The 22,542-nt window shown below is 44.3% G+C and overlaps 1 protein-coding gene across 6 annotated transcripts; it reads right to left on the reverse strand.

Moving 5' to 3' along the window:
• Nucleotides 1–1,323: 1,323 nt before the first annotated feature.
• Nucleotides 1,324–21,633, reverse strand: LOC148387223 (uncharacterized). 6 transcript variants are annotated; one of them, XM_088396647.1, is made up of 2 exons: nt 20,707–21,633; nt 1,324–1,612 (listed from the first exon to the last, which is right to left on the reverse strand). In XM_088396647.1, the coding sequence occupies exons 1-2, from the start codon at nt 21,062–21,064 to the stop codon at nt 1,443–1,445; spliced, it is 528 nt and encodes a 175-aa protein (XP_088252773.1). In that variant the 5' UTR covers nt 21,065–21,633; the 3' UTR covers nt 1,324–1,442. The 6 variants fall into 6 exon arrangements, with proteins under 6 accessions (XP_088252773.1, XP_088252778.1, XP_088252774.1 ...); XM_088396652.1 differs by lacking the exon at nt 1,324–1,612 and adding an exon at nt 1,649–2,413 and having other exon boundaries at nt 20,707–21,631; XM_088396648.1 differs by lacking the exon at nt 1,324–1,612 and adding an exon at nt 4,220–5,666 and having other exon boundaries at nt 20,707–21,632.
• Nucleotides 21,634–22,542: the final 909 nt, after the last annotated feature.

Below are 22,542 nucleotides of genomic sequence, written 5' to 3' on the forward strand. Positions count from 1 at the left end.
GCGACCCGCCCAAAGGTGGTTTTCTAATTCTAAAAAGACAATTACCATATTTTCCACACTATAAGGCGCACCGGATTATAAGGCGCACCTTCAACGAATGGCCCATTTTAAAACTTTGTCCATATATAAGATATATACTTTTGTCCCGCGGGCCGGACTTTGGACACGCCTGCTGTAGTGGCTCTATATCTGTCCATATATAAGGCGCACCTGATTATAAGGCGCACTGTCGGCTTTTGAGAAAATTGGAGGTTTCTAGGTGCGCCTTATAGTGCGGAAAATACGGTAGCAGACTGGCTCTTTGGACGTTCCTCCTCAGGTAGCCTCAATGGACTGCATAAACCAATTTGGACAGGCTTAATATGTATTTCGACAGCAATTGTGATGGAGTCATGCCGGAAGTGATGTCACACGGCCGAAAAACGGCCTTCTCAGGACATGGCCTGTGATTTTGGACAAAGCCACCAATTCCTGTCGGGTGATGCAATCAGCGCGCAACAATTCAATAGGGGACAAATCATGTGGTGTGTCCCCCACCGGCCTATTTGAGACAGATGCGTCTGACAAATGTTGCTCCTGTGTGAAATAGCTTCGCTGGAGCATTAGTTCCGCAGGTGACTGACATTTAGCTTCGCTTCACGCTAAATGGCATCGACTAAATTAGGCGGGAGTGATTTGGCATGCCGCAAAAATAAAGAGTGGCGGCAGCAGACGGGTAAACACGCCGCAGACGGCACAGGCTTAAAATAAGTATATATTTTAAAAAAGAAAATGATAATCATGCTTGGTTCCCAGCACAAAAGGTCACGCCGCAGCATCGGTACGCTCGATCAGAGCGAGTCGATCGGAGGAGCTTATTTGCGGCTAAGTCGATGAACGTGTGGGGGAGGGGGGGGGGGCGGCGTGCGTCTGTATCCTCCTTCATGACAGCTTCATTTATCAGCTTCCGTGTGGACTTTTAAAGCACTTCCTGGGAATGACAGCGTCTTGTACAAAAAAGACGAGCATTCAGAAAGCAAAGCCTCATTAGAAACCATGAAATGGCAAATTAAATGTGCAAGGTTGGCTCGGTTTGCGTTACTACGGCGACCGCATCACATGAATATGAATGTATCCAAGCCTGATGTTGGATGGAGATGGTTCTGGGATTTTGTTTAGCTGCCCGCTCGGTTGATTAGAAGCTAAAGCTGTGGCGGGGCTTTTTTTTTTTTTTTTTTTTTCCTGGATTTGACAATAATCAATTTTATGTGATATCACTGTCTGCGCCACAGGCAATGTATCTCTCTCGTTGGAAGAGAAAAAAAAAATCATTGAATTGAACTTAATAGCCATTTAATGAGGAAAAGCAAAAAGCAGCAAGTGCAGTCTATAATTTCTTAGAGAATTCACTTAAGCGTAAGTATGCGGACTATGTTGAATTTTATTATTCAACATTAGAAGCCCTATTGAGATTTTAAGTGCCACAATCTCCGTATGCAAAGTTTGTAGCCATTGATCCACCCGACTACACTGCCAAACACTAACAAACAGCGAGTAGAGAATGGTCCGTACTCTCTTGAGCCTCCACATGCCACAGGCGGCATAATGAGCCGAGAAAAGAATCCCGGAGCGACTGGAAAGCATAAAAAAAACTAAAAAAAATTAGCAGCAATGCATCGCTATTGTTGGATTGTGTTTATTGGTGCAGTTATTTTAGAGAGAACAACTTTTGGGCGGATGAAGGTGGTGAGAAATTTTGGAGCTTTGTATTCTGGAGACCTTTTGGGGAATTGGATTTTTTTTTTTTTTAACGTGTGCCAGTTTGGTGGATTTTGACCTTCAATTTCACCAATGGAGAGTCTGTGTGAAGGTGGGGGGGGGGGGCATAGTGAACCTCTTTGACTTTTAATGGCGCACCCCTGGCCTAGACAGACCTCCGTTCCACATCTCGCTCTTGCAGAACACCACATCATTTTTCGCCCGGAGGAAGGAGTGACTCTTTAAAAACGACACCATTTCAGATAAATGCCACTTCAAAAGCTGCTCTGATGCGCCGCACACTCATCTGCACCCACAACCTTCTAGCTGGGAAGAAGATTCTATTATGTGAGCCTCTGTTGCGTAATCCTGCATGATGAATAACTGCGTGCACACAAGACAAGATTGATGAAACGCAGGGGAAGACCCCACCCCCCTAGAAAAACTGCAACCGCACACAGCCTGATCATTTGGAGGAGAGTGGAATTAGACTTCAATAACCATTTTGGAGAATGCATTCATCTTTGGAGGTTCGGGTTTGGGGTCAGGTGGCCATGGACCACTTGGATGCCGTCACGCACTATTTGTAGTGGACTGTCAGGAAGTTGCAGCAGGTGCGCGAGTGTGGCGGCACCCGCTGAAAGGTGCTACAGTCCGGTGCGCCGCCACCTGAGACCTGACACAAACACAATCAGAATGTGTTTCCTGCTTAGGCAAGGTCAGCGTTGGGAGGAGGGGGGCGTCAATAAAGGTAAAACTGCAAATTGAGGGCTGTTTTACTCTCGGTCAAGAGTGTGTGTGTGTGTGTGTGGGTGTGTTTTTCCAGGCTGGGCGATGACACTACAGTGACAGCTGTGGGACAGCAGACGTCCGTCACGGTTTTTTTTTTTTCTGGCCACTGAAGCCTCCTTTGTGTACTTGCTTGTGTGGCGAGAGTGGCTCAGACGGGCGGATAAAGATTGCACGAATGACAATAAGGACAGATGGTAGTCGTGCGTAAAGACATTTTAAAAAGTGAACATCGTTTGAATGACAAGTAGGACTTGAAATCCACAAAGGAAAATAGCCACTGGAGGCCATTTTATTAGCAACACCAGTGAGATACAACGCAAGAGTTTTTGGATTACAACGCTTACTTTTTTTTTTGATCGTTTCAGGGCGGGAGGTTTTTGAATAAGAATGAACCGACATTAGCATTGGAAAATCAAAAAAGCCCCTTAAAATTGCTGTTGAGGAACAAGCCACTTGGCTTCTGACGTGATCCGATGTGATTTTTCCTTTTATGATCAAACGGCATCAGGAACAGGGACGGAGCCTGGCAAAGACTCGCTTTTCAAGTCGCCGACAGGAAAGTGTGAAACACATCCAAGCTAATCAATGCAAACACGGCAAGGCATAAAACAAATGACAGGTTTGACGTGTTTCTTTTTCCGATTTCAGTTTGTATAGAGCAGGGGTGTCAAACTCATTTTTTTCGCGGGCCGCATTGTCGTCATAGCTTCTTTCGGAGGGCCATTATGACTGTCAACCCAAATAAATGTGGGAGCACCTCAGTAAAAGCTACAAAACAAACTGACAAATAATTCGTTTTCAAATCAGACGAGTAAAAATTGGTCAAATATAAAAAAAAGATATTCAAAGTGAAGACAATTTGCAATTCTAGGAATGACACACAAATTTGATGCGCAATTTGTCTTCGCGGGCCACATAAAATAACGTGGCGGGCCGTATCTGGCCCCCGGGCCTTGAGTTTGACACCAGTGGTATAGCGAGTCAGCATTTATTATGTAAGCAATTTAGCAATTTGCATGTCTGGCTCACAGTTCTGAGGTTTGAGGGGGGGGGGGGGGTCTTCATTTTCAGGTTGGGCAAGCTCTATTGAAAATGAACAAAAGCCTGACTGTTATAGAAAATGAAATCTTCACGACATGAATATGGTGGTGTGATAAAGCAGTAGTATTGAAAAGATATAATCAAGTCAACAATGATGTTTGGGGCCTGTGGTATTTGGTAATGTGTCAGGCCGGTCGGGAGACTCTGGACTGTATATCAGGATGGTAATTTCCTGCTGTTCCAACGGCACATTAACTTCTCGTGTAGTGTGGTGTAAAAGAGATAAATACATGTTTGCTCACGAATCACTTGACAGATAAGCGGCTGCTCTCGGGATTTGCCCCCGGCTTCCCGCTTCCTTGACAAGCGCGGATTTTGGGATTGCGGAGGAGCTGCGGGGGAGATGACCGCTAGTAAACTCTCGCTCCATGTGACGAAAAAAAGGGAGAGGGATTGTTAATTACGCTCTTCACATGTAAATGGGTGGCCGGCGCTTGGCCATCCACCGACCCTGACGGGTCAACAATGAATCACACTGCTATGGAGCTGAAGCTTGGAGATGTGCACAAAGCTCACACCTATACAAATTCCTCTGCTGCCTTAAAAGTCAATGGACGCAGCTAAAGTTAATAATGTCCAATGTAAAAGATAAGTTGTCACAGTGGTACACAACTTTATTATTGTGGTTGCAATGGTGGCATGATTTTCATCATGGTAACACAAAATATTAAAAACACTTAAAATTAGGCAAAAATTATTCAGTTTTATGCATTATATTCATTTTTCTATTCATGCATGGATTTGGGTTTAGTGTACTAACTTGACACATAAAGGAATCACGATGGCACGCGCCCGCAGCTGCAGAATGTAAACAAAGCGCTAATCTGACTTTAGCCGACCGGCGAGCGCCGTCTCGCTCCGATAAACTAAAAGTGGATTTGAGCAAATTCAGACATAAGCCCCGTGTGTGTGTACCCACATAAAGACAAGGTCAACACAACCGATTCTCCATCTACTGTATCGCGCTCAGAGCAAATTCGGGATTATGTTTTTGCTGTACAATCATTTGTAAATAACAGGCCAAATTTCAGCCACACAAAAGTATAGTGTGTATGGTATGCTGTAATTCTTGAATTACTTCTTGTAATTTTGATAAAATGTCACAATATGAAAGTAAAACTTCTGGGAAGTGAAACAAAATGAATGTAAAGTTTAAGCCTGTAGTAACGGAATACCGCCAGAGGGGGTCGCCGTTGGTGCAGGAGAATTACATTGCAATCAGGGCCATGTCTGTATGCATTCCAGGTACTCTAAGTAGGGCTGCTAATATAGGAGATCCTTAAAGTAGGGCAAATTTTCTCCGTGAAACGACGTGGAAAAACAATCCATATGTTTATTTAGCTTAATCTAGGTGCTTATTTACAAGAAAGCAACAAATAAATCTCGTAGTGCATTCGCTATGGACTTTCTGGAACCCGCGTGTGCGTGAGGAGAGGAGGCTGCAAGACGGATATTACATAAGAAGCTCATCAGTGGGGTAGTGGCCCACGCACTCCGCATCCTCGGTGGGATCTCTCTCTCTCTGCTCGTCGGCCTTTTTTCGCTGGGTGTAAAGAACAAAATGGCCGAAGCGACTCGTCGCCAAAGGGAAGCAGTAAATTTATGAGTGGTTTGCCCGTTAGGAAGTTGCGACTCTGTGCAACTCAATCCAAACGTGATTTATTTTCGTGTCTCACCACAACTTGCCTTGGAAGAGCCGTGTGCACACAAAAACCACAAGGTAGTTGACCTTTAACACGGGCCCGCAGGTGTTGGCTACACTTTAGATCCATACACACGCGAACGGAGAATTTTGCAAATATGAGTCCTGTTGCCCTGCAAACTAGCATTTGTATCAACAGTTTAAAAGGTGAATCTATTTTCACCCAGCCCAGGCCCTCGGGCTATTTTCTGGGATTTCAAATGAATCGCGAGGATTACCGGCTAGCCAAAGCCAGCCGTCGCATGGGGACAAAAGGTGGCCCAGGAGGCAGAGTGGCAGTCAGCTAAAAAGCAGTTTGACCTCTGGCTCCCTTCACTGACTGCGTCGAAGTGTCCTTGAGCCACAAAGAGGAACCGGCGTTATTCCAGATGATTGGTGCGGGATGTCCAAACATGACAAATGTATGCAGTGAATGGGCATCCGACAAAAAAATGAGAGGCTGAAAGAGTCCAAATGCAGAAGATTAAAGAAATTTAGGATGCTGGCTAATATCGCAGCTTAACATAATCATTATGATCATCTCATATGCTTGATGGACACAAATCACGGCGGAAAAACTTGAAAGGGTTGACGTCCGAGTAAAAATGCAGAATACTTGTAAGATAAGACTATGGTTAGGGCGGCGCATGATATCGTAACCGCCGAGATATCGCTCAGGCCTGAGAAATGACAAAAAAATTACAAAAAAAAGATAAAAAGTGAGCTGTGTTATGCTGTTTTAGACATCTAACAGGCTCAACTAGTTTGTTGTCCAAAACTATGAGAAATCAAGCTACATCTATACTATGGATTTTCAGAACCAGAGCAATATTCCTCCACAAAAAAAAATTGTTTTAGATATGGTTAAGTTATTCCGTGTTAGCTTTGAGCAAGCAATCTGGGCGTGGAGGGGTGAAACACGACATCAATGTCAAACGGTAAGCAGAGCTGCAAAGATTAGGATTTTAGCACCTGGTCATTTTTGTTTCAATAAATTTCAACATTTTCAATTAATTGAAAAAGTTTCAACCATATGTATTGCTACATTGGCTTTTAATCATATTTATGACACTTTTTGGAATAAAACCTCAACACTACCGCTAGCAATATATGCTATTAGCATAAATACCAGCAATCATAATGAGATTTAAGATTTCACAGTTATATCAGAGTTTTGAAATGGCTCAAATCTAAGATGGGCAGGAGTAACGTCATTTTAGCATTTTGTTTTATTTTGTCTTCCCCCCTGACTGTAATCTTTTCACAAGCTGCTGTGGCGTCGGCCCTGCTCAAAAGAGCACGGGAGCGTGTGCTCTCCCGCTGTCGCACATTGTTGCGACCGGTCCGGTGCTCCTTTCCCAACAGATGGAGGCAGGTCGGCGGGTCAGGATCCGCTGCCTCCGCTCGCACGCGGCCCACAAAGCCCCCGACGGCTCCACACCCACTCGCCCGGTCCATTCCACCAGGCAGAGCGGTTGCCGAGGCAACCCGCAGCGAAATCCTCGCGTGGCTGTTTGATGCGTCAAGACAAATGTTTTCCGGTCTGATTTTTAGGGGAGCGTTCAAAAGTGCGTCGCTTGACGGGGGGAATAAAAGTGCACAAGTCGCGAGCTCTGACAAGAGGAACCAATTACGTTGAGACGTCAAGAAGCGAGAGGAACCATCACACCAGGGGAGTATCTTCACTTTTACTTCAGGGAGATCTTTCCGCGCACTGCCACGATGTGTCAGTCGCACATTTGTTGGGGAAAAAAAACGTGCCGCGCACATTCTGACACGAGAGGAGCACTCAAACAATCATTTACTGTTATTTTCCATTAAGCGCGAGCGTCTCGGTGTTCTGAAGCTTGTATGCGTAACAGCACTCATCAGCCATAATGCAATCGATCTAAAGTGGATATCAAAAGTCTACACACCCCTGCTCAAATGCAGGGCTTTTGTGAGATAAGAAAAAAATGAGAGCAATATCACTTCAAAACGTTTTCCACCATTACTATGGAGAGCTGTGCAATTCCACTGATATTTTTTTGGAGAGGGGAAAAATATCAGCTGAAATAACGTGGCTACATAAGTGTGCACACCCTGGTAACTGAGATGTGGCTGTGATCTGAATGAATTAAAACATTATATAAATGCGAGCAAGCTTAAGTGCCACTATCTAAAATCTATTTTCACAACCAAATTAAAGTTTTGATGTTCTGGGAACCTTTTCCTGGCTTATTTGTTATCCTCTGGCAGAAACAAAATTCCACAATGAACTAAAATAAAAACTCAATTGATTCATCTCTCGGAGTAATGTGAACTCGACTACCCGACCCAAGTGATGTGCTCCATTTGTCTTGACTATTTCTGATCAATTCCACTCAATTTACGAAATTCTCAACTATTTTTTCCCCCGCTCTATAAATGTATTCCAAACTCCGACTTCCATGGCAGTGAAGCACCGAGTAGAACAATGAAGTAAAAAATAGGGCAAGGTGGGAGATTCTGGAGAAGAAGTCTATTGTTTTGGCTGTCAAGAAAGGAAAGCGCCATTTAGTTGAGCACAGCTGCCGTCGCATCCACCAGCGCCCGGCCGTCTGTCAAAGGAAGGGGGGCGAGCCGCGTGCCGCCAACCACAACGGCGCACAAATGCGAACGCGCGCGGCGCGGCTGGATGCCGACAGCGGGCTCATCAGTGTCACCGCCGCCGAGCCCTTCGCCACACGAATCGCAGCAGGAGGGCAGGGAGACGGACGGAAACACAGTTTGCTGGACGTGAACGACAAAACTTTCAAATAGATCACCAAACTCGAGCTCCACGCATGCTCGGGAACAACAAAGGAACATCTCATTGGAGCCGGCCTGTGTTTCCATGGCTGTTGCTTTATTCCTCGTCTGTTAACGCAACAGAGCGCTGCTGTCATGCTCGGCACAGCCGCCCACGTTCACCCGCGCCAAGCGCCAGTGAAAGGAGAGCCGGGAAGGGATGGAAGGATGGAGAAATGGAGGGGTGGGGGGGGGGGCGGAAGAAGATAAAACCTCACTTTTTTGCGGCGAGAGACTGACAACCCGTACTGCTGTTTTCCCCCTGCGAATGTGTGCACATACTGAATCAGAGAGCCACAATGAGTGTTGCTTGGCACCGTGAAAATCTCATTTTTTTCACTAATCCCTCCGACACTTGATCTGATGCGGGTTCGCTCGACGTCCCCCAATGTCGTCTTACCCAGAAGCTCTCGGCTCATCTTTGCTGACTTTGTATTTGCAGTGTCATTCAGACATGTGTTCTTGCCGCTAACGTCGGTCGTGTGACGTGGTGCGGATGAAATAAAAAGTCCGGCGGGCGGGGGGGCCGAATACAGCGGTTTGGACGAGTTGCTGGAGTTGACCCACATTACTGCGGCGGAAAATACATCCAAGCCAGGGATGAGCTTCTCATCGTGAAGTAATTTAGAGAGGGGAAAAAAAATCATTTGGCAATCCTTCCTAAAGGTCTCTGCAGCTACAGTATGCGGTCATCTGAGGTGGAAGCAAAGCCACGAGCAAGAAGATAATGACATGTATTGGCAGGAGAACATGACCCAAAATGATTTGTCTCCATTCCGTCTATCTTACCAGAGACACAGTAACATATTTTTTGGGGGGGGTCGAAGGGCAAAACTAAGATAGTCACGGAGTGAGGTTTCACTACCTTCTTACTCATGGCGCCAATTAACAAAACGGTTTTGAATCACCACGACAAGAGGGTCGAAGCTAAACGGCATCTGCAGCGGCGGCCATTATGAGCGCCGAGAATAGCCGGGTTGATAAACAAGGTGCCGGTGTCAGGCTACACAAAGTAAAGTGCAGAGCGTGCACGCGGACGTCCGCCTCTGTGTAGTCTTTGGGCTCATTATTTTCACAGCCAGGTATTAAAACAAGGTGCGCGCTCATTTGCTTGGAGAAAAGAGAGCAACGTCTAGTTTAGTACTCTCTCAAGGTGAGCTGGAGTCCAATCAAACCGAAATCTTGCACGGAAAATGTACCGTAAGCGCTTTAAATAGAGTCGATCGGCTTTATGACGCTGCAAATTATCGACTAAAGTTCCAAAAGGGGCGTTCGGCTATTATACCCAAACAAGAGAAATGACTTCGGTTGTTTGCGAGGCATCTTAACTGATGCTTCCTGCGACTAATCCAAGCTCAGGAGATTTGTTCTCACGGCCATGTTGCGCCTGCCAAATGAGCTGGATGTGGTCTTGTTGAGAGGCAGGGGTGACCTACGTCAGCACTGTCGGCCTTCGTCCAACCCTGCTGTGTGCCGGGTCATAGGACGGACAAGCGTGGACTGCAAAAAGGCCCTTTTTTTTTTCCCCCGCCCCCGTCCTCCAGGATTTTCCTTCTCTTTGCCCGAGCCTGGCGCTGCACCAGTTTGATTCTGCCGCCGGGCCAGACCCTGGCATCCTCTCCAGATGGTAGAAAACGGCGGGATGAGCAGATAGATTAGGAGGAGAGTGATGACTGCTTCCTGACAACACATCCGGTGGCTTAGTCAAGCCCCCCCCCAGTTCTACTAGGACGTTACAGCCTGAGGAAAGACAGGATCCTCGCCTGTCCGTGCATTTTTGCTACATATTCAGAAAAGCGATTGCATCCAGAGGACTGTAATTGAGAATGATTGTTAAAAAGGATGAAGAATGAAGCCAACGAAAGAAAGGATGAAGCCAACGAAAGAAAGCACATCACAGCGAATTTCACAGTGGTGCTTTGGAAGCTAAAACCCTAGCATGGAAAGAGTTGCAGTATTTTCTCAAGGCTTTGGAAGCCTTTCAAGAGGATGCTCCAGCCAAGGCTCTGCCGTGTGGCACAGGAGGAATGCAATCGGAGACCTTGCGTGGATTCGTTGACGACATTTTTTTGGAGCTTACGATTTGCTCCATGATCGACTTTGGGGGACTTCTCGATTTTAATGCAGTGGGAGAAGGAACAAAAGATGACAGTTTGGAAACAAAACTGTCCACCACCTCAGTCTTACCTACTGTGAATATAAAGCTATAGATCCAAGCCAACATGGCAGAGTGTCGTGTTATTTTTTTTTTTTATGGCCTTCAACAGTCATTACTGGAAAAAAGGAATAAAGCTGAGGATTACAAAAGTCTCCCATTGTCAGATGATGCGCCTTCATTTCTTAGCCCAATTACACACCATAACACCACCTGATCTTACAAAAACCGTTGAAAATCACCTAAAAGGCCATCTGAGCCGCCTTGTGCTTTGATCAGACGATTCGCCTTCAAGTAAATGAGCCAATTTTCCCCCTAAACGTAGCTGTTGGAAAAACTACAAACAAAATTGGACATGATGTGACTGACTATTGGCAACCGTGGCCTGTAGTGAACTCGTTTTTTTTTCAACGTTTTTATTGACGTGGCTGAGGAGGGACTATGAATAACCGTGGCTAGTCATGGCTTACGACAGATGCATCCATTACTCACCATTCAGGTCGGAAAACAATTCGACGGGATTCGACGCTACGGATTGTATCCCGTACAGGAATCCGCCAATGCAGCGGGGTCCAATTACAAATTCATTTATCACATGGCTGACTCAGCGCGAGAAGCCCGAGCAGCCCGATTGGGCAAATTGAGTAGTATGGGGGGGATGACATCCGTAATTTGGGATGCTTTCCGGAAGCTGTAAAATGTGCCCACGCTCCGGAGCACTTTGTAATGTAGGACATTATTACTCCTTGTTATTATAATCCGCAAGAGGAAAGAAAAGCTTCGCTTCTACAGTCGGCCACTTTGATGTTTGAAAAATCGCTAAAGTTGCCGAATTGAGTGAGCACGCTGAAAGTAGAAAGTGCTTCGATTGGATACAAATTAGCCTCGGCGCAAAAGAGGAAATACGGACGATGATGGTCGGTCGTAATGTACGTAACAGCGGGCGATTAGAAGCAGAGAGCAGAAAGACGCGGTGGAGCGGTGGGGCCGTCGAGCCACGCAAGTTAAAACCTACACGGCTCTCAGACGGAAAAATGCGGCGGCTGCCTGCGGGTTCATAAAGGCGCGTGTTTGTCGAGCTTACCTGCGGCCGTGAGGTGATGATGGCAATTCATCAGGATGGGGCACAGGCAGCAGAGAAAGAGGGAGAGAGAGGAGAAAAAAAAAAACGAGAAACTCAAGTTAGTATTCGTCAAACGTTACAGGTAAAATATAAAACCCACCCAAATATCCCAAAACGTTTTAAAATATGCATTCCAACCCAGCTGCTAATGGACAAAAATGATTTATTTCTATTCCCAAGTTTGATATCCACTTTTTTTTTTTTTTAATTAGTCGAAAACTCCAGTTGGTCTCCCAATGGTGTTCTTTGTTGACACTTGACAGACTACTTATGAAGGTAACTGAGAGGGAATAATATTCATAAAATGTTATGAATTATTCATGAAGTCATCACGAAAATGCCATCGGGGAGAAGACCATCTCCATATGGCGAGGAGCTTCACATCCTGCCAAAAAATGATGTGATGAATAGAAGAAATCGTTTTTTTTTTTTTCCTTATTATTTTTCCCCCTATAGTTTCACTTTCATCTGCAGCAGTCATTGTTGATGTGATGATTTATTTTCCTTCGTGGCAAAACAATGACATTCTAGACTCGGGGAAGACCAACTTGCTATGAATGCAAGCGTGAAAGGTTGTGCGTCTCTATAAGTGCTTTGCCATTGACCCGTCAGCTGGGATGGGCTCCAGTCACCCGTGACCCTGAACGCTATCAACGCTGCAGCAAATGGATGTTATGGCTTGCCCAGAAATGCCACAAAAATACATCACTGTGCAGCTGTGCTAGTGGTTGGCAAGTCTGACTCACAGTTGTGAGTTTCTGGGTTCGAATCTCAGATTGTGAGGTACACAATAGGGTAATTGGGGTGAGTTTGAGCATCGCCCCACATTCCGCTCGACGTCAGCAAAGGACCGATTCTCGGCCGTCTGGAAGATTTTACCCTGCATGTATGTTCCTGGATAAGCTAACGGCGAGTAGCCTACAACGGATATTTTCGTATGTGTGTGGTGTTCAAAGTGGACAGCAGAAAGAACATATTTTGTGATTTTTCCCCTCACATGTAGTCTTTCACATCTAGTAAAAGAAATTGATTTTGATTAGAATCATCAAGTCTAATGTAACTGACCTAGTAATATGTCTTCCAACATTGCTACTGAATCTAGCTGCTAGCGAACACAAAAGGTTGAATGTCGCTGTTGTTGTTGAACACCAAAACAAATGTGGTCTTTGTAAAAAGCCAATGTGAGATTTATGGGGCGACTGAGTTTTCCCAATTTTGGTTGTTGGAGCTGCTTTCAAAACTGTGGTTTGTTTAAGGAACATAAACTGCAGAATCAGAATAAAAACAATTAATCCGAGTCCACATGGTTTTTAGTCTTAGAAATTTTTAAAAGAAGGAAAACACTTGTTTGGATGTTTCTCAAGAACAAAACCAAAACCCAGAACAGCAGCTAGGGGCCTAAACATCCCGAGGGCACTAAAATCAGAATGCAGTCAAAAATGCATCAGATTCAGATCCAAATTTCTGTGGAGGCATCAAAAAAAGACTCAACTATTATATTCTTTTGCCACAAGATCAACGTAGCGTCCCTCCACCCTTAAACGGAGCTCTCGTTGCACACACACACGCACACACACACAATCACCACACAGAGCTTACTCTCGCCACCTACTTGTGTTACATAACACCCTGCCTACCCGTCCACCAAGCAGATCTGCATCAGCGAAGCTTCAAACCCCCTAACAATCCTTTTCCACGCCTCTCCACATGGAATCCTCATTTCAGATACAAGGACAGGTCCCGCGGGCTTCCCACGCGAGGGCTTTTTTGCTCAATGACCCTACGTCTCTCCTGATACGGGGAGAGAGAAAAAAAAAAAGCGAGATTTCAGGCTTCGGTGTGACGGCCAAAAGGATTTTCTTTTCAAAGTAGTGGTGCCCGCGCACTGGAAAGTAGGCTTCTATTTACTGGCACGAGGAGAGACCACAGGAAAGATGAGTTGCGTTGAGTAAAGAGACACAATGTGGCTTTCAACGAGCTCGGGCCTACATTAGCGGCCAATTTGTATTTGGCCAAAGCCTGACTGCATGCCAGATCCGGAGAGGCATTTTTTTTGTGAGGACGGGGGTTTCTTCAAGCCAAATGTGTGAAAAGCTACAATTTAGTAGTGTGAGTATCTTCACAGAAATGAGTTAACATTAAAGTATGAGGTTTGGTTTGAACCTTTTTCCCGATCTGATGAATTACAGCACTTGCACGTCGTCACCTCGAAAGCACGTATGTCAGGATATTACAGCAAGAGAATATTAAGTGACAGAATGGGCACACTGTCCTACGGTGTCATCATTCTTCCAGTGGAGTATTTACTCGAGTTTCTAGACGAGGCTCTTTATGCCGCCACATTTCTCCTCTGTGAGAAGAAGTAGATTCAAAACGCGCTGCCATGAGAGACGACGGCATGAACTCGGCCCTGAGCGAGCCTGTTCGCCTGGAGGACCGCGACAGTCAGTCGCATCATGAACAAATGTTGCTCTGTAAATAAGCCATGCGACAATGCCGCGGGGTCGTTCATTATTTAGAATTTGTTAAAAGTGGGTTTCTCCTCACTGAAAAAGACGTTAGCCAACTTTTTTATTTCGCTTTCTTCTACCCGTTGCTCAATTGGCGTTCTCGTCTATACTTAAGTACTCTCGTGAAAAGTCATCGGCGCAAATCCTGTTCCAATTGAAAATACGGATAAATAAACAGAATACTCGGATGTCGTCCTTGTCTGCTAGCTTAAATCAAGGACGCCACGTTTGGATACTTGAGAATCATTTTTATTCTTATAGTTTGTGGCATTTTACGCTTAAAAAAAAAGTGTTTAAAATCACTAAGTGTGTACCCTGCCTAATATGGTTTATTGGTGTAGAAGCCACATACGGCTAAACATTCAGCCACTGCGCGCCAGAGAATGTAAATCTCCCGGCCGGCTCTGTTTTAGATGTTCCGACCAAAGCGGAAGAGCGACGACGGCAGTCCTTGAGGGGGCTGTAGAACATACAGTTCACATAGCCCCACCACATGATACGACCACTGGGTCAAGGCCAGTGGGATTCAGCTGTGGAACAACTTTTGCTTCGTCCGTGCAGGAAACTGGGGGTATACTGTAAACAGCAACGGGGGTCCCGCTGCACTGATTCCCAGAGAATCAAACAAACCCTCTTTGGAGTAAACAAAAAGAAATGTTCGCGAATGGAGACTGGGAAAAAAATAGCTTTAAAAAAAAAAAAAAACAATAGTTAAAGCAGCTGGCTTGTTGTTTGAGGTAACAAGCAGAAGGCCACAAAAGCATGTCAGGACACCATCCAAATAATGACACTGCCAAAAGGAATGTAGGACCTTGGTGATAAGACTTCTGTTTAACACTAACCCTGACAAAAAAAGAACTACAGAACAACAAGCTGAAAGAAGAGGCTAAAGCTCACAAACGCCCTTGAAGCGAGAGAAAGGGAAAAAATGTGACTTGTCCCTAAGCTATTAAGGAATTACATTGAATTTCCACAGCCCGGCATCCTTTAAATAGTCTGCGTGCTCTCAGTGACACACTTCTTTCTCTCTTATAGCCAGCATGTGCATAAACAGGTCACACGTTCTCTATCAGCCGTTTTTGTTTTTCTTTCCAGTGGAGACAAAGTCCACACATTGTCTTGGAAAAGAAGACAGCCAAAACCAGATCACTGCTTCTCCAAGCACTGTTACATAAGTATTATGTTGATTATATGCCACGGAGACAAGCGTGGTTGCATAAAACAAATAATAATAATAATTTTACTCAGCCTTTGAAGGTATTTTATTTTGATATGATTGATTCCACTGCTCATCGTACAGTGAGTAGCCAGACCTTTTTTATTATGTGATTTCCTGTTCTGTGGGTGACATCACGTATCCCAAATACCGTATTTTCCGGACTATAAGGCGCACCTAAAAACCTAACATTTTCTCAAAAGCCGCTTTATAGTCCGGTGCGCCTTATATATGGACCAAATTCCTAAATTTAAACTGGCCCAAAGCATTGTGTCGTGAAATCAATCATAAGTGGCCCACTGAAGACTATGAATCATGAATCAAAAAGACTATGGATCATTATTTGGAGATTATAATGTAATTTGTTGCGTCTGAAGTTGAAATAAAAAAGATGAAATGGGAGAATGATTTGATTTGGATTAAAAATCTGACATGATGCATTAATGGTGTGCCTTATAGTCCAGTGCGCCTTATATAAGGACAAAGTTTTAAAATGGGTCATTCATTGAAGGTGCGCCTTATAGTCCGGTGCGCCTTATAGCCCGGAAAATACGGTAGTCCAAATATATTTCAAAATATAGACCTAACAAGGCACCTATGTTCATGTATTATTTGTTTGGCTTTTATTTTGAAGGCTGCCGTAATATGAACAACTGCTTGATTTGTCTTCCCAATTACCGGAGGACTGGTTTTGCCCCTTCATCCCGTGTCAAATCTCGGCAGACAAAATGGCCTAAGATAACTATTCTACGGAGACTTCATTCTCCGTCCTATTCTCCCTAAGCAACCTGGGCAGAATCTTGCCACAGCTTGTCACGGGACTGCTGGCAGGATGAAGGGACTTGGAGGCATATGTGACTTTCCATCTGTTGCTCACTCACTGCGATCCAAAAACCCCTTCCTCGCTAGTCGCTTGGCCATCTGTTTGCAGCCCTACCCCACTGGCAGGAAACATGAGTACTTCCAACAGATATAGGATAGGATGATGATGATGATACACACTTTGAAAAAAAAAAGAAGCGTGGGGTCGAAATGTGATTGAGCATCTCGGGGGTTGCTCCATGTACGGCCATTTTAATCGTAACCAAAATGCAAACTGCCGATCAGCGGAACTATCGTACATTTGTGAACCTTTAAATTTTGATCAAAATTTTGGAAACGCAAAAGCCTCGTTATTATTTACCATTTGGAACCAAACCGCTCTCCAGCACGCTTATATCTGACCACATAAAATTTATGATTCAATTCCTCATTCTATTTCTAAGTTCACTTCAACGAGAGAGGTTTGCTAAATTCACATGCTCCTTTGAGGGCTTTATTTGAGAAAATTGTCATCGAATCTTTTCGTGGATCAAAGTGCTGAAGGAGCCCTCCCGCACAGTCGGAACAAGTCATGAAAAGAGCACAAACTCGAGGTTGAATTCAAACCTTAAAAAAAGCCAAATTATATGTTCATTAGCACCATCAGACAAGCCTGTACTTTTTTGGTCCTCAGCGACGTACAATTTTTACCTTGGTTTTGTGCTGTTTTATTTTTTTTTTTGATAGGTCGCTGCCTTTTTGTCAACAAAACACTGATTTGGATCTGCTGTCACTGATGTTGTGATATTTAAATTCATCCGGTTGTGACATTTGACAAACAGGAGCACTCAGTCGAGATGTTCTTTTTGGGATAATGTGTGAATAAAACGTGTAACCTTTATGTTAGCTAGCTAGCTCATAAAACGTTGGTCTTTAGCACGCTAGCTAGCAAAAGTCTGATCTCGCATTATACATTTGAGTCTATTTCTGATATTTGACAGTAATGGAGTGAAGAAGCAGACTTATGTTAGCTGGCTCAATGTTGATCAACATTTTCATTGATCTCAAATGAATATCAACTGTACTCTAAATGTTCCTCAAGAAATAACGTAAACAGCTCCATCCTGACCCCTCCACATTCAAAACGGACACACAAAAAATACGCTGTCCGTCACCACGGGAGAGAGCGTCTTTGTTCCACGGCACAATGGAGGACATTCTGCTGCAAAGGACAGGGTCACACATTGAATGTGGCAAAGCTGCAGCGTGCGGAAGAAGCACTTCAGGGTCGAGCGGAGACCTCCAGGCCTTGGGTTCGAGCCTCTGTTTACAACTCCTCGCCATTGACCTGTCCTCAAGAGTCAGCCCAGTCAGATAATGAATGAAACTGTCCGAGCTAATCACACCGCTGACTTTTCGTCTTGTTAAGAATGTGGAATATGTCAAGTATCTGTCATGACGGGGAATCTGCTTGACTCGTGAAAATAAACCGAACGTGCAATGCCAGGGGTATTTATTGGAGGATTAAACAAATTAGGTTTTCAGATGCCCGTTTGAAAATGTCTCCAGGTGGATACGAGAAAGATGCTCACGATTTATCAATCCCCATTTGGAAGAGCCAACACGAGCGCGTCATCGGGTGTTGGGATTTGTCTGGCTTTCTTCACGTCTAATGAAAGCGTGACGGTGGCGCTGCAGACCTCTGAGTCACATGAGATACATTCATTATGAAGCTCTTGCTGTTTTTAGTCACTGGATCAATGTCTTGTCAAATACCGAGCAGCGGAATGTCTGTTTTTGGGGAGTGTCGCTTCTGATTTTAACCAACGTTAGACAGCAGAGTCAGAGGAACGTCAAGGGAACCTACGACTGATCCTGGCTGAGGTCCAAACAAGTCTCTCAAAGTTGAACTTTAGAGGGGGGGGAATTGCAGGAAAAGTGCGACATTGCTACCACACCATGCGCAACATTCCATTCCTCAAAACCGTTAATAGGGGTGGGACGTTCCAAAAGAAATCACATTTGCAATTTAAAACAAAATAAAAATGTTGGAATTAAATTTTCAATGAGGAGTATAGCGAAAAGTCAGACCTGGTTTCAATCATGCTATCGGATTATATAAGACTGCATCTCCGATATTCGCACTCTGATACCAATTCCAATTTATGGTGTAATTTGTATTTATTGGATTTTTTTAGGTTATTTTTCAGAGTTTAATTTGTATGTATTATATTAAAATGTACTTTGACAGACTCCAGGGTATACCCTGCAGTTTTTCCTCATCCCTAAAACTGCTGACTATTGTTTTCGGAGTAATATCATCGTGTCCACATTACAACACGAGTGCATTTATTTTAATCAGTAGCAAGCAATTAGGCGCAGGGGCCGAGGGACGTTTGACCACATTCACAATCTTATAACGATCTGCGCCCTCTATTAAGAAGTCACAAAAGACTGCCATTTTCTCTATTAACTGAGCTCTAAAGTCAACATCTACTTAGAGTTAAATATATGGAGGAAGAAAGGTGTTGTATAAGTAAGAGATGAAAAGCATCTTGTGCCTTAAAGTTTTATCGTCAAGATGCACATCACAAGCCATGGACGTACATGATATGTATTAGCCTACCCGCTAATCTCAAAATCCAAGTAAATCTAGTTTGTCCAAAAACATTTTCGACTTAATACCTGTAATCGCAAAACACTCTTGGCAAATCCTCGTGACAAAATGTGGCCAAAGTGAAACATTTGACACACTGAAAGAAAATGAAACCATTTTTGTTCATTGCACTATTCATTTACAGGTAAATACGTTTTCTGCTAAGTGCATTAGCCAAGGCATATTCATGACATGGTTGTTTTCAAACTCTTACTCCCAGCAATGCAGATTTCATTTTTTGGTCACTTACGCAAGCAACTTTGATTAGCTGTGAAAGCACTGAATCATCTTGGACCACTTAGTACTCCCACACTAGTTTAGCGCTGCCATTTTGCCCACTTCCCGACCTGGTTATTCCTGCATATAATGCTGAATTAATAATTATAATATGATCTTGTGTTATTTGCATGAGCTTTGTCACACGCAAGGAAAAAGGAGAGAGAGCGAGAACATCGCCGTGTCCGCCATTTGGAAATGCAACAAGCGTGCAGAATACTAATAACGACAATGAAGGGGAAATAAGCCAACTGTGTCGCTGAATGAAAATTAAGGTCTTATTGATCAACAAAACCACAGGGAGACCTTAGGAAGACAGGAATTCATTTTGTAAAGGCTGCAATTTCTATTCACTTTGCAACTCAATACATGATCCGCTGGTTGGTTCCTTAGCAACAGACTCGGAAATGATGCGAGAATGAAGGAGAAAAGAGATGCAGTTCTTCATGTGCAGGTGAAGGCAAGTCAGATGCTTTTTCCTGCTCGTCAAAGGCTCTCAGGGTTACGGTGCCCGTCATATTCCGAGGTTAAAAAAAAAAAAAAAAGCCATTGTGCAAAGCTCATGCAGGTTCCACAAAAGTACCTGTAAATTCCGTTGGGGTGTACCTGAATGAATGGTGAGGAATATCAATTAACTATTTTCTGCAGAAAGGCGACGGAGAAATGTTTTGAGTCACTCTTCAGCCATTACGAACATGCTGGAATTAAATATGACCTGCAATTGCTGTTTAAAAGATAGATTTCAACATTTTCCTGTCGTTGCTACGAACATGACTCCCAACTGACGTCTTGACAGTGACGCAATTACTGACTGCAGAGTTTTTCATTTTTAGTCATCAAGATTGCTTCAAAACTAACTGTAGGTCTATGAAAGAATATTTCACATTACACTAAGAATTGTTTAAAGACATTACAACAATGAGATGACTGCATTTCTACAATTAGCTGAATATTATCTTTGTATATTACAATTGAAGTTCAAAGCGTTAATTAAAAAGGACTTTAATGGAGAAATTTAGCACACCGGGCAGACTAGACAGATTTTTACATGAACAAACACACCATTGCAGAATAAGTCTGGAATACTGATGGCTAGAAAATACAGTGCCTTCATGTAACACCATTTTTATGATTATATTCTGTTATAACTTAAAGTTCATACTTGTGAATATCATGCACACATTGAATTTAACTGAGAGGCTGCTGAGTTGCTGCTGTTTTGGTTAGCAACAGAGTTGACAAGGGCTCAGTATATGTATGAACAAAAGTTACAGTGTGTAATGATAATAAAGGTCAAATACAGATAAGCTGGAGTACTCCATGGAATGATAACCTGTCAATCACAAGGCGAGTGCACTAACAAGGTAAAATAAATGCCACGCCGGCATTTTCCTTAAAGACTCGTGAAATAATTGTTGCGGGCGTTCAACATATCCCACGAGCCTTTGCTATCGGCATGCTGTCTTGTTAGGAGCTCCCGGTCGTAATTCAGCGCAAGCAAAATAACAACATAGGGAAACTTTGTTCACAATTGCACGGTGGGATGTGTCGCTGTACTTTCACATTTTCCCACAGTTATCAAAAGTTACCTAAAATGCTTGAAGCTATTTTATTGATTACCAGCCAGGCACACTATTTGGGTATCGACATCATCCCAATGACATTATTACGCAAATCTACTTCTTGTGGCGTTTGTGTTTAGTGGCAGGTCGTGATTTTTTTTTTTCCAGTGTAAAATATGTGTCTTGGCTCAATGAAGGTTGGAAAACGCTGGGCCCAATGTTTGTTGCCCTCACTTGAATGAATGAAGCTGGAAGCCAACCCCCCAGAAGTGAAAGCAGCACACTCACCTTCAATTGAGATCACATGCTCTCGGATCTGGTTCTGCAGGGCCAAGTCGTCGATTCGCTCGATTAGGTCGTAGATGGCGTAGATGTTCGGGTGGACGGATTCGAACCGGTGGATTTCCGCCCGGATGGCAGCCGAGTTGGACAGCACGAACTGCGAGCTGGACGACCCGGACTGCGCCGCTTGGCCGGATACCGTGCCCGAGCCGAACTGGCCGGCACCGGAACTCGCGGACGAGCCGGATCCGAACTGCGACGGGATGGACTGGGGCACCGGAGCCGGGACGGTGCCAGGGGTGGACATGGCCGGCTGGGACTGCGGCGAGATACCGGACCCGGGGACGCTGGATTGGAAATTCATCTTTTTGAGCGTGTCGGACTGAGACTTTGTTGGATGTTTGTTGTTGTTGTTGTTAGCAAGGTAGCAACACAAACGTGCCCACCCGAATTTGCCGCTCACGAACAAAAGGAGTCCGCGCCAATTGTGGTGCTGCTGCTGCCGCCGCCGCCGCTGCTGCTGCTGCTGTTGGCAACGGTCGCGTCACAAGCATCAATAGTTGCTCGCAGATTGCAACAAAACGCCGCTTTTCTTGCTCATATTCAAACTTGGCCGTCTTGCATATTCCCTTCTTCGGCCGCGGTGTTCTCTTTCCCCAACAGTACCGCCTACCACTGTGGACCCCTCGGTGAGCTGCACCGGGCTGGCTGGCTGCTTCGGGCCGACTCAGGAAACAATGAGCTCGGCTTGTACACGGCGGCGCCCCGGTCCGCTGCCTTCGATGGTCGCCTTCAATTGGGAAGCTAATGTTGAGTCCTCCTCCTCCTCCTCTAGCCAAACTAGTGCTGCTGCTCCCTCCTCCGCATGCTCAAACGTCAGCCATAACGTAATTGTACTTGAGATGGGGGAGGGTGTGATTGGATTCGGGTGGGTGGGAGTTTAGGGGGCGGGAGGGAGGGAGGAAGGGGGCGGTGGTGAAAAAATCGCAACAACCACCATGATAACCTACCTGGCGGTTATGCAAGTGCAGAACTACTGCAAAATGTGAATTGATTCACATAGTGCAACCACGCGTTGTCTCATTATTTATTTACTTTTTCATTCTTATACCTTTACTCTTATGACTGTTCATAAAATATATAGAAATAGCCAACAAAGCAAATATTACATTTAATATTTCCCCAAAATTGAAAAACTTTGTTTTAGACAGCATCATCATTGAACTGTTTTTTGGAGTATTGAGTAATGTTAGCTTATTATCTATGCGGAGAAATGATATATACATCGGCTCTCTTATGCATAAACATAAGTATATGTTGGATATTTTGACGAAATCAGCCATGTTGGGGTTAAGGGAAAATAATGCAACACTGTATATTTCGATTTGACTAGAGACACCTGTCAGTGTAAACAACATACGCTGCAAAAACAGCTGACTCTTGCTGGTGCGTCAAACATGAGCCCGAGACAACCATAATTGAATTACCCAAAAGCTATGCAGAAATAGATGACAGTTGCACTCTAAAAATATATACATATAAGCAAAATATTGACTCTAGACTGTGAAATGGGGTGATGGAGTATTTTTTTTTTGTTACATAAAACACCAATACTATCTGAGACAAACGCATCTCTTTTCTACACAATGAACTACTTGTACAGCGTGAGTAGTCAGGTTTTGAATATTTTTAGCTCTTTGCTGCTCTCTGCTGGCCAAATGTGGCGAAACGCACTGGGTATGCAAATGTTATTTCATAACTATATTGCAATATTGACATCGACGCACGAATCAATGTGTTGTGTAACTTGTCGACTAATCAGAAATTATGTCTGGTGGTGTA

Source organism: Syngnathus floridae, chromosome 14 (assembly GCF_059516105.1).
Source record: "Syngnathus floridae isolate MCC-2025c chromosome 14, RoL_Sflo_1.0, whole genome shotgun sequence".
Classification (NCBI taxonomy): Eukaryota; Metazoa; Chordata; class Actinopteri; order Syngnathiformes; family Syngnathidae; genus Syngnathus; species Syngnathus floridae.